This window comes from Heliangelus exortis, chromosome 7 (genome assembly GCF_036169615.1).
Source record: "Heliangelus exortis chromosome 7, bHelExo1.hap1, whole genome shotgun sequence".
Taxonomy (NCBI): domain Eukaryota; kingdom Metazoa; phylum Chordata; class Aves; order Apodiformes; family Trochilidae; genus Heliangelus; species Heliangelus exortis.
In genome coordinates, this window is record NC_092428.1 from 33024043 (window position 1) to 33033713 (window position 9671).

General features: G+C 43.6%; 1 protein-coding gene across 1 annotated transcript; it reads right to left on the reverse strand.

Annotated features, from left to right (window-relative positions):
• Nucleotides 1-1565: 1565 nt before the first annotated feature.
• On the reverse strand, nt 1566-7318 carry CLRN3 (clarin 3). Its single transcript, XM_071749685.1, has 3 exons — nt 7031-7318; nt 3744-3923; nt 1566-1967 (listed from the first exon to the last, which is right to left on the reverse strand). Exons 1-3 carry the CDS (start codon nt 7254-7256, stop codon nt 1696-1698), a joined length of 678 nt encoding a protein of 225 aa, XP_071605786.1. The 5' UTR covers nt 7257-7318; the 3' UTR covers nt 1566-1695.
• Between the last annotated feature and the right edge of the window lie 2353 nt (nt 7319-9671).

The window sequence follows — 9671 nt, forward strand, 5'->3', positions numbered from 1 at the left end:
GGGACACGTGCACCCATGATGATTTTGCAGCATGGCATCTGTCCCAAGGTCCCATCCCTGGGGGAGAGGCAGGCAGGGAGCTCCCTGCAGTTTCCTGTCTCTGTGTGCATGATGTGAAACCCAGCTCCAGCTGGGCAGGGTGCTGGGACTGGCCATAAAACCTGGCTCATAAACCAGCCCGGTGGCATCTGGGTGGGGGCAAAGGGCCAGGTTGGGGCAGGAGGGGGGGGGAAAGCAGCAGCCACACCTGCTCAAAGTGCTGCTGTGCCCTGGGACAGAAATCCCAGCTCCATAAATGGCCTGCAACAGCTCCTGCTGAGATTTCCACAAATGGATCAGTTCCAGGTGCTCCTGTGCTGTCACGTGGAGGCCACAGCTCCTCCTCGTGCTCCCCATCTGCCAGCCCAGCCATGGATGGGAGTGTTAGGGAATCACAGAAATATTGGGGTTGGAAAAGACTTTTAGGATCATCAGGTCCAGCCATTAACCCCACAATGCCAAGGCCACCACTGCCCCATGTCCCAGAATTATCAGAGTTGGAAGGGACTTCTGGAGATCATCCAGGCCAACTCTCCCCTCTCAGCATCTCTGTGGCTTTGAGATCCCTCCAGGGATGGGGACTCCACCACTGCCCTGGGCAGCCTGGGACAGGTCCTGGCAATCCTTTTGGTGAGGAAATTGTTCCCAATATCCAATCTCAACCTCCCCTGGTGCAACTTGAGGCCATTTCCTCTTGTTCTATTGCTTGTTACCTGGGAGAAGATCCCAACCCCCCTCATTCCAACCTCCTTTAGGCAGCAAGGTCTTCACTCAACCTCCTTTTTTTTTTACAGCCTAAACACCCCAGTTCCCTCAGCTGCTTCTCCTCAGACTTGTGCTCCAGAGCCTTCCCCAGCTTCATGGCCCTTCTCTGAACACAAAAGGTGGGTTTGATGTGAGGTAACTGAGCACAGGTGAGTTTGTCCAGGTTGCTCAGCCTCTTGCCCATGACCAGGAGCCCCCGAGGCTGCCCTGGCCCCTGGGGCAGTGCAGGAGGTTGCTAAGGGGGGAGAGGATAAGAATTACAGGACAAAACAAAGCACCTATAACCTTAGTGTCCATTTCTCATCATCTCCAGATTTCCTGGTGTCTGCCCTGGTTATTTCTGCCCCTGGAGATCCCAGGTGACACACACACAACCACAGCAATGTCCCTGCTCCTTGCATTGGGACCCAAAGGGCAGAGCAGGAATGGATTCATAGGTGGCCCTCTTGGTGCAGCCTTGAGGAGAGCCAGGGGCAGCCCCCGGGGTCCAGAAAATCCATAAATCAAGAGGTGGGCACCAACCCCTCTGTGCTGCCTGGGCAGGAGGTGATGGTGATGGTCTGGGGAGGAGGAGGAACCCTTCCAGAATTGTGTTTGCACAGTGGTCCCTCCAGGGCAGAGCAGAACCATCAGGTGCTTGAGGTCCATCCCTTCAGGTTTGGCACTTTGGGCTGCAGCTCCTTGGAGGTGTTCAGGCAGCACGTTTGCCATGGGAAATGGGGATGTTTTGCAGTAATACTTAGCACAAGGATAAAATGGAATTCCTTTGAAGACACTGTGGGTTGCTTTGATAACTGAACCACATGCACAGCTTCAGTCTGAGGGGAAATGAGGAGCTGTGGCTGCCCACATCAGTCCTTCTCCTTCACCACCCTCTCCCCAGTGGTATCCTTAAAACAGAATCACATCTTTTGGTGCAACTTCAATGGGTCTTTCCTGCTGTTTCTTTTCATAATATTTTGCGTGGTCATAGAAGTATGTGATGACAATAGAAGCAATGTTCAGCAAGATGATGAGCAGCATGATCCAGTAGGAATATCCATAGGAATGCTGAGAGCCCACGTGTGTCTGCAGAGAGGAGCATCTCTGGGCCAGTTCTACAGAGAGCTCGTGGGCTTCTATGTTCACAGGGAAAAGTATCATGGCTACAAGTACCAGGATCCCTGGAAAGTATGGATGCAAATGTTAGAAGTAAAGCTTCAGTATTATCTTGTAAAGATTCTACTGAAACTCATTAGAATCCCTGGACTAAGGCACTGATTAATGCAGTGTTTTCCACTGGAAAAATATGAGGGCATTTATAGGATTTTTTGTCCCATCTAGTATTATCTGCCAGGTGTTTTGACATTGCTAACTATATCTTCTGCCAGAATCAATGGATTCTCACTGCCTCTTCTTAGATAATACATTTAATATAAATTTTTTTTCACACAATATAATGCTGATGAGTACAATATGCTCCCCATTGGGTAGTTAGCAGAAAGCCTGTTTGCTACCAGCCCATGGGGTGTTTATTATTATTTTTTTTTTACATGAGGGTTTACTTTCTCACTAATATTTATTTTGGCAAGCCCCCAGTCCTGGCATTTTGGGTCAGGCTGCATGAGGAGTGCTGGGTTTGGGAAAGGAACAGCTTATGGGATGAGACAGTGTCCTGGGTGTCTCAAAAGCTGCTGCACTGTCTAAGCTGGGCTTCTGTTCACTTTTCCAGTTGTGTGTCAAGGCACCCAGAGCTGTTCCAACCTCTGTCTTTATTTATTAAGTAATATATTATTATTTATATAGCTGGGGACTCAAAGAATGGTTTAGGTTGGAAGGGACCTTAAAATCATCCAGTTCCAACCCAAAAAGGGGTGGGTTTCCCATCCCCAGGTACATTAGTTATGGTCAGGACTCCATTTATCCACAGGATTCCCTCCATTTATCCACATTTATCCATTTATTCCCTCTCCACCAAGGTGGGATTTGGGTGAAGGCAGCTCAGAGAGTGCAACCCCAGGACAGGACCCTGCTCAAGGCCAGGCAAGCTCCAGCTTCAAGGACCTTTGGACCTGGAGAGCTTTGGAAGGCTGAAAGACCCACGCTGAGGTACTCTGTAATCAGATGTTTTAAAAGAAAATTATTAGGGGGAATCCTGGTCCTCTTGAGACAAATTGGGTGTGGGACCTCAGAGATTATCAGAGCAAGATGCAGGGGGTAGGAAGGTGCATTGGGAGCAGCCAGGTTGGGCACAGGGACCTGTTTGAGAGGGTTTAACTCTATAGCAGTTCAGCCTCTGCTTTTGTTGTTTTAGTTTAAGGAATGTTAAACCTCATTTTGATCTATGGATGTGGTTTCTAGATCAGGAAATAGAATTTACCATGACTCAGTCCTCCGTGGCAATGCTGCTCTGGGTGTATTTCCCTCAATAGATCTTTCAGAGATGAAAAAGTCCGTGCCACAGATTAGACCTTTGAGCCTTGTCTGGTCTGTAGGTTACCCAGCAACAAATACACCAGAAATACCAGAAACTGGTGGCCAGGTCTAAAAGAGGTTACAGATTGCACTGTAGTGACACCCAGTGCATAATTTTGGGGTTTCCTTCTGCATTTCTCATCTTGTTCTCTCGTGCATCATGGATGGAATGATGCTCCACCTGGAGCTTTTCCCTTTTCCATTTTTGCTGCCAGTGAATCCAGGCTCCTACTGATGGATGCTGCTACTTGAGGTAAATAATAATATTTTGTAATAAAATAATAATAATATTTTGCTAGTAAATAATATTTTGCTAGTACTGAAAAGATAGTTTTTGGGTATCCTAGCTGACAAGGTTATGAAAAAAGGAATGAAAAGGACAACCCAAGTGAACAGAATACTTTTCCAGGTGTTTCCCTTTATAGATACATAATTCCATGGGAGCAGAGCAATCACCTGCAGTGTGGGCAGAAAGTGTCACTCACCACATAAGGAATTCCAGGTGTAGACCCCGATGGGTCCCAGGAATGTCTGGTAGGGGTTGCTGACAGCATTGGTGCAGGTAACCCCAGAGCTGAGGAGGGAGCTCAGCAAGCTGAGCACCAGCATCACAATGATGGCTGTGTTGGTGCTCCTCGTCCTGGGGCTGCTCAGGTTTTCTGCAACTGAAACACAGAGGCTCAGCTCCAAGAATCTCATCCCTCAACCAGAAGCTGATAACCAGGGCTTTGGGTGGGCTGTAGGACTCTGGCTGTAGCAGCAACAAGAGGTTTGGACACAGCCCATGAAGCCAGAATAGGGTGGGGGTAGTACATAAGGGTGAAATAACTCTGTGTCTGCTAATCCTACAGGCACAAGAACCCCACGGGCATCAGGCTGGGTATTAAACTTCTCTTCTAATGCTTCTGTACATATTTCCTCTTAACATGGCCAGGCAGAAATTTTATGCTTAAATCTGTTGAAAAACTGCTTTTATGCTTAAATCTGCTGAAAACTCAGTGTTCCTCTGCCCATCCTCCCTGAGATGTGGGGCAACTTTTACAGGTGCCTGTTTAAAACTATTTAAGTTTTAAGCTCTAAGCCCCAGTTGCAGAAAATTTTCTTTGGTTATAGCAGAGGTCCCCATGGTATGGAATAAATCTGACTCAGGCACCTTAACCCTCAACATCCTGGCACCTTTCCACTCCAGCTTACTACAGCTGCTACTCAGAGCTTGCTGCCTGGAGTAGCTTCCCTATGCTTGGCTGCCCATAAAGACAGCCAACCCCTCCAGGACTGCAGCAAATTTTACTGTTTTTTGCCTAAATCCTGTTAGTTATTTGATATGTTACCAATAATGAGAGAGACAAATGGGGATGCAATATACTTCCAGGTGTAATTGCAGTAGAGCTGCACTGAAAGATTATTTTCCTCCTTTTAAAGACTGAAAAGGCAACTGCAATGTGCCTGTGGCTGCCTTGCCCTCCAACAAATACAACCACAATATTTTCAAGCTGTATTCAAGTGGGTGTCGTGGTAGCTGTCTGTAGGAAAACTTCCTTTCCATCCTGCTTTTAATACAAAACCATTACTGCAGAGTGTTCTGTCTGTAAGCTGGAGAAATCACTGTAGAAAAATCAGTAAAAACCCCATAAAAAGAAAATAAACACAGAAGGAAGAGAAGAGCTATTGGAACAGAATGAAAAGGAGAGCATCTCTCATTTTCTGCAACATCCCTGGTACAAGTTAATTTCTGTTTGAGGAAGTGGCAGGTGAGGGTGTGTTATGGAAATCAGATGCAAATTTAAGCAGTTCTCCTAGAAGAATGCCTAAGGTAGGCACTGAGGAGACATCACTCACCTAAATGGGAGTGAGCAGAGGGCTGCTTGTACCATGCTGAAGCAGCCTCAGTGCTCAGGCTTTGCCTTGATGGAGAAATAACTCAGGAATCAGAGAGGTTTGTGGCATTTCCCTCAATTTGCTCTCTCAGAACATCTCCAGAACTGCCTGGCTGCTGCCCCTGATTGAACTTGTTTGTAATTTTGTCAGACTCTGCTTGTTGGGAGCACTGGGCAAGCCTGGAGGTGTTCTTTTGGGGCAGCAGATTATTTTATTATTTTTTATAAAAAAATACACATCGTTTTGTGCAAGCTGAAAGAATCTACAGCTGCTGATCTGCTTGAATGGGATGGAGTGTAACCCTCAGCTGGGCAATGAAAGCACAACTCCTTCCTCTGACTTCCCTCTCTTCACTTTCCTGGACCATCATCTTTTTTCACCTTTATTTCTTGTATGGTCAAATAGTATTTCCCAAACTGCTGCTGACCTGAGTGTGATGGGTGTCCAGCTGCCAACCTGGAGGTCTTTGCTAAGCAGTGATCTGGCAGCTTTTCTGGGGTCTCTGATCCTTTACAGCACATGAGGGATTCTCCATTTGAAAAAAAAAAAGCACCAAAAAACCAAAGCAAAGCAGAGTTCAACCTGATTTCCTACTTTCCAGGACAGAGCACACTGATGGTTGTGTTCAGGAGCACAACCCACAGTCCCCATTTTGCAGAACTGCTTCTGCATAGAGTTAAATAAATCTCTGCTGGACCATGGAAAATGAGGATGAGTCTGTGGTTCATGCTTGGTGTGCATCATTCCTTCTTTCTACATTTCTTTATGCTTCTCTTAACTTTCTACAAGGTTGCTCCATGTAAAACTCCTTCTACTCTTCCTCTTATTTTTAATTTTTTTATTCCCATGAATTATCTCTCCTCCCTTATCTCTGTTATTCTCTCCTCCTGAACCATTTAACCATTGACATTCTTTTTTTTTTCTTCTGGAATAATTTTACCACTGAGGATAAATAGCAAGAACTGCAGATGCACAGCAAGTAACATCTGTTGTGTTATCAACATAAAATACAGTTTAATTTGAATCTACTGGATAGATGCTGAAATGTTCTAATAATCTTTGATTCCAAAACTCATCTCAGTTTCTTTTTTGAAAGTCATGATGAGGAGAAGTCACCTGAAATTTGCATATTGGGAGGGGGGAAGAAGGGCCTTGTAAAAGATGACAAATTATGTCGTAATCCTCACTTCATAGTCTAGCACTTAAAAAAAAAACACAACAAACTGATCATAGGCTTTGAAAATTCTAACCAAATGGTTAAGTTTCATACTAGCACTTCAAAATGGAGTACTTTGCTTTTAAAGGAAGAAAAAAAAAGGAATATGGTCATAAATGTGGAGGTCCAGGACAGGTCCAAACACCAGATTTTATCTAAATTACTCTTTTACAGGTTTTGTTCTTTCCCCTTCAGCAGCCTCATAAGAACTTCTACAAAATAATGCTGATTTGAGAGCAGGTGGCAAAATGATTTAAATCACTTAATTTAACATCATGAAATGTAAGAAAAAAAAAATAAATTATAATTCTGGAAGGTGAATGAGGTTTGCAATCCTTTCACAAAGTGACAGCCACATGGTGCTTTTCTGTCCCTCACTGAAACCTTCTGAAAGTTAAAATCAGTTTTACATGAAGTTTCTCTTTATTTTTTTTTTTTCTCCTTGCTCCACGCCACGAGCTAAGATCACAGGTAATTGGAAGCTGCTGCTGGCAAGAAGACTTCATCATTTCTGTGCTTTTTGGGGTCTTATTTCATACCCCCTTGCCCCCCATCCCTCCTTTACGGATCTTCCTCCTCTCGCATCCCCGGCCGAGCACACGGAGGAACCCTGGTCCTTACCCCCATCACCTGCACGAGGAAGAAGAGATTCCCATTCCCAGGTGTCATCCCACTCACCTTGGAAAGGCTGCTCGGAAAACTCCAGCCCTCCTTCCACCAGCTGCCCACAGGTCCCTTGGAAGAGCCCATAGCTGAGCTTCACCCTGACCGAGTTGACACCGGAGAACTCCACGAAGCTGCTCACCCACTGCTGGGTCCCCAGCACCAGGCAGAGCAGCACGAAGGAGCAGGCACAGGTCAGAAAGGCAGAGGCAAACATGGCTTTTTTATTCCTGGTTGGCATCTTGGCAGATGGAGATTTCCTCCCCTTGGCTCTTCAGAGTATTTTCTTCTCTTCTATTTTCTTCTCTTCTATTTTCTTCTCTTCTATTTTCTTCTCTTCTATTTTCTTCTCTTCTATTTTCTTCTCTTCTATTTTCTTCTCTTCTATTTTCTTCTCTTTTTTTTCTTCTCTTTTTTTTTCTTCTCTTTTTTTTTCCTTCTCTTTTTTTTTTCTTCTCTTTTTTTTTCTTCTCTTTTTTTTTCTTCTCTTTTTTTTTTTTTTTTTCTTCTCTTTTATTTTCTTCTCTTTTATTTTCTTCTCTTTTATTTTATTTTTTCTCTTTAGGGAGGGAGGTGGTTCCCTTCGCCTTGCTCTGGGGGCTCTGCTGGCAGGAAGTTCCCCTGGTGAACTTTAAGCGTGCAGCAGTGGTAATAAAAATGTAAAATAATTGAACTTTGGTCTGGAGACAAGGCGTTGCCATAGTTACAACAAAACCAGCCCGGCAAAGGGTGGGAGGAAGCCTGGGAAGGGGATTTATGATTGTCAAACCATAGCTGTGCTCTGGAGACATCTCCAGAGCCTGGTGCTGCAGGGATGGGTTCCCAGCTCACTGCCAGGGAGACTTTTTTACTCCTGGATAAAATCTTCTGACTTGTTTTTGCTTTTTCTTTTGGAAAGGTAGAAAGAAATGTTGCTAAATCTGTTTCTAATATGTGATGCTAAAGGGTAACAAAATGTTTCCTCTCTGTTCACATTTCCAGCTTCTGTAGGAGCCATGCAACTCTTTTTTTTTTAGATGTTTTCTAAATACTTTATGCCTTCTGTTGAGTTGGTCTTGGTAAGGAGATTCCATGTACTGTCAATAGATTATTTTCTAAGTAAGAGCTGTAAGTCTCATGTCATTTCCATATATTTCCATGCAATGTGTCCATACATGTCAAGATTAAAAAAAACCAACCCATCAGCTTTTATCTTGATTCATTTCAAGGCCATTATCCCATGTCCTAGTGAACCCATGGTGATGGATTATCCACCCATTGAGCTGTCTGGTTTGTGCTGTACAGACAATGAGGGAGTAAAGTTTTAAGAATTTAAAACGGCAAAGATTTTCTTAAGAGGAGAAAAATCCCTTTTTTGTGGTACAGTGAGATTCTTCTAAAATTGTGCTTTGTTGAATCAATACTCAAAAGCAGTGATCATGTTTGAAATGGGATTTTATTTCTGAGATGTCCAGCTAGTCTTTGATACATGGTCTTTTTTTTCAAATTATTGGGACTTTAATGACTCTTTAAGAATGCACACAGTTTATTAATAATTTCTGTGCTTCATATATTTATCTAACACAACATGGGAGAAACCACTCAGTGTAGGATTTAAGCACTGAAGAGCAAAGGAAAGCTTTTCAGCCCTTCTAAAGGAATAAGGAACAAGAGACCTGCCTCTCCTTTTCTGTCCAGTATTTTGATTAAATTTTAACCATAGTGTTACACGTGAACTTTATTGGCCTGACTCACCTCTGCAGGTTTATTAATCCAACAGTTCTGTTCATCATTCAGTTTCATCCAGAGAGCATAGTCCAAGTATTTATAGCCCACAGATGCTGCCCTGAAGTAGGAGTCCTGTGTCACTTGTCCCCTGTGACACATCTTTCAAAAATAGATATTTTTAGGAATTGATATTTGCCTTGGTGCTCACTTTGAGGGGGGCAAATTTGCAGCTGCTGCTCACTGGTCCTCATTTGGCAGACCTGAAAGAGCCAAATTTCAATGAACTGGGCACCCACACCTTTAAGAATGATAAATAAGAGCCTGAGAGCTGGAGTGGGCAGTCCAGAGTTCCTTCCCATGCAGTCTCACTGAATTATATTTAGTTTTCAGTGACTCAGCTCAAATTTTTGTGGCTCAGATAGCTGGAGCTCTCCTGCAGCCAGGGGAATTGCTCTGTAAATGAGACCATAATTTGCTTTTTTCTTTCCTGTCACCTTGAAATTAATCTATTCTCCACTGACAGAACAGATTCCTTGTGTCTTTTATTCTCACAGCTCCCTAAAAAAAGCATCACATAACTTGTAATGGAAATTGTAGCTTGACATGACACACCTCATCACTTGAAAGAAAAAAAAAGATTGGTTTCCTCTGACTGGGAGAAAATGTTTCCCAGCCAGCACCTTACCAGCTCTGTCCCCATTAATAAAACTCAGTCCTGCACAGCAGTCAAACAGAAAAATCAGGGTAATTTGTAGTGAATCAGATAGACTCAGAGAGATTTGGAATATATAAAATATATAAAACTGAATATGATGTATTTAGAAGGGCAGAATATGTGAGAAGATACCTTCTGGTTTTAAAATATTGTTATTAACATTAATAATTACTAACATTAGTTATTAATTGTTACTATTAATTATTAACATTTCAGGAGATAGTGTAGTTGGCA

Bases quoted from the DNA above. Each gene is read 5' to 3' on its own strand.
- CLRN3 (XM_071749685.1), bottom strand. From the start codon at position 7,256: ATGCCAACCAGGAATAAAAAAGCCATGTTTGCCTCTGCCTTTCTGACC. The intron at 3,924-7,030 runs GTGAGTGGGATG...TCTGTGTTTCAG, and splicing joins TTCCGAGCAGCCTTTCCAAG to TTGCAGAAAACCTGAGCAGC. The intron at 1,968-3,743 runs GTGAGTGACACT...CATACTTTCCAG, and splicing joins CACCTGGAATTCCTTATGTG to GGATCCTGGTACTTGTAGCC.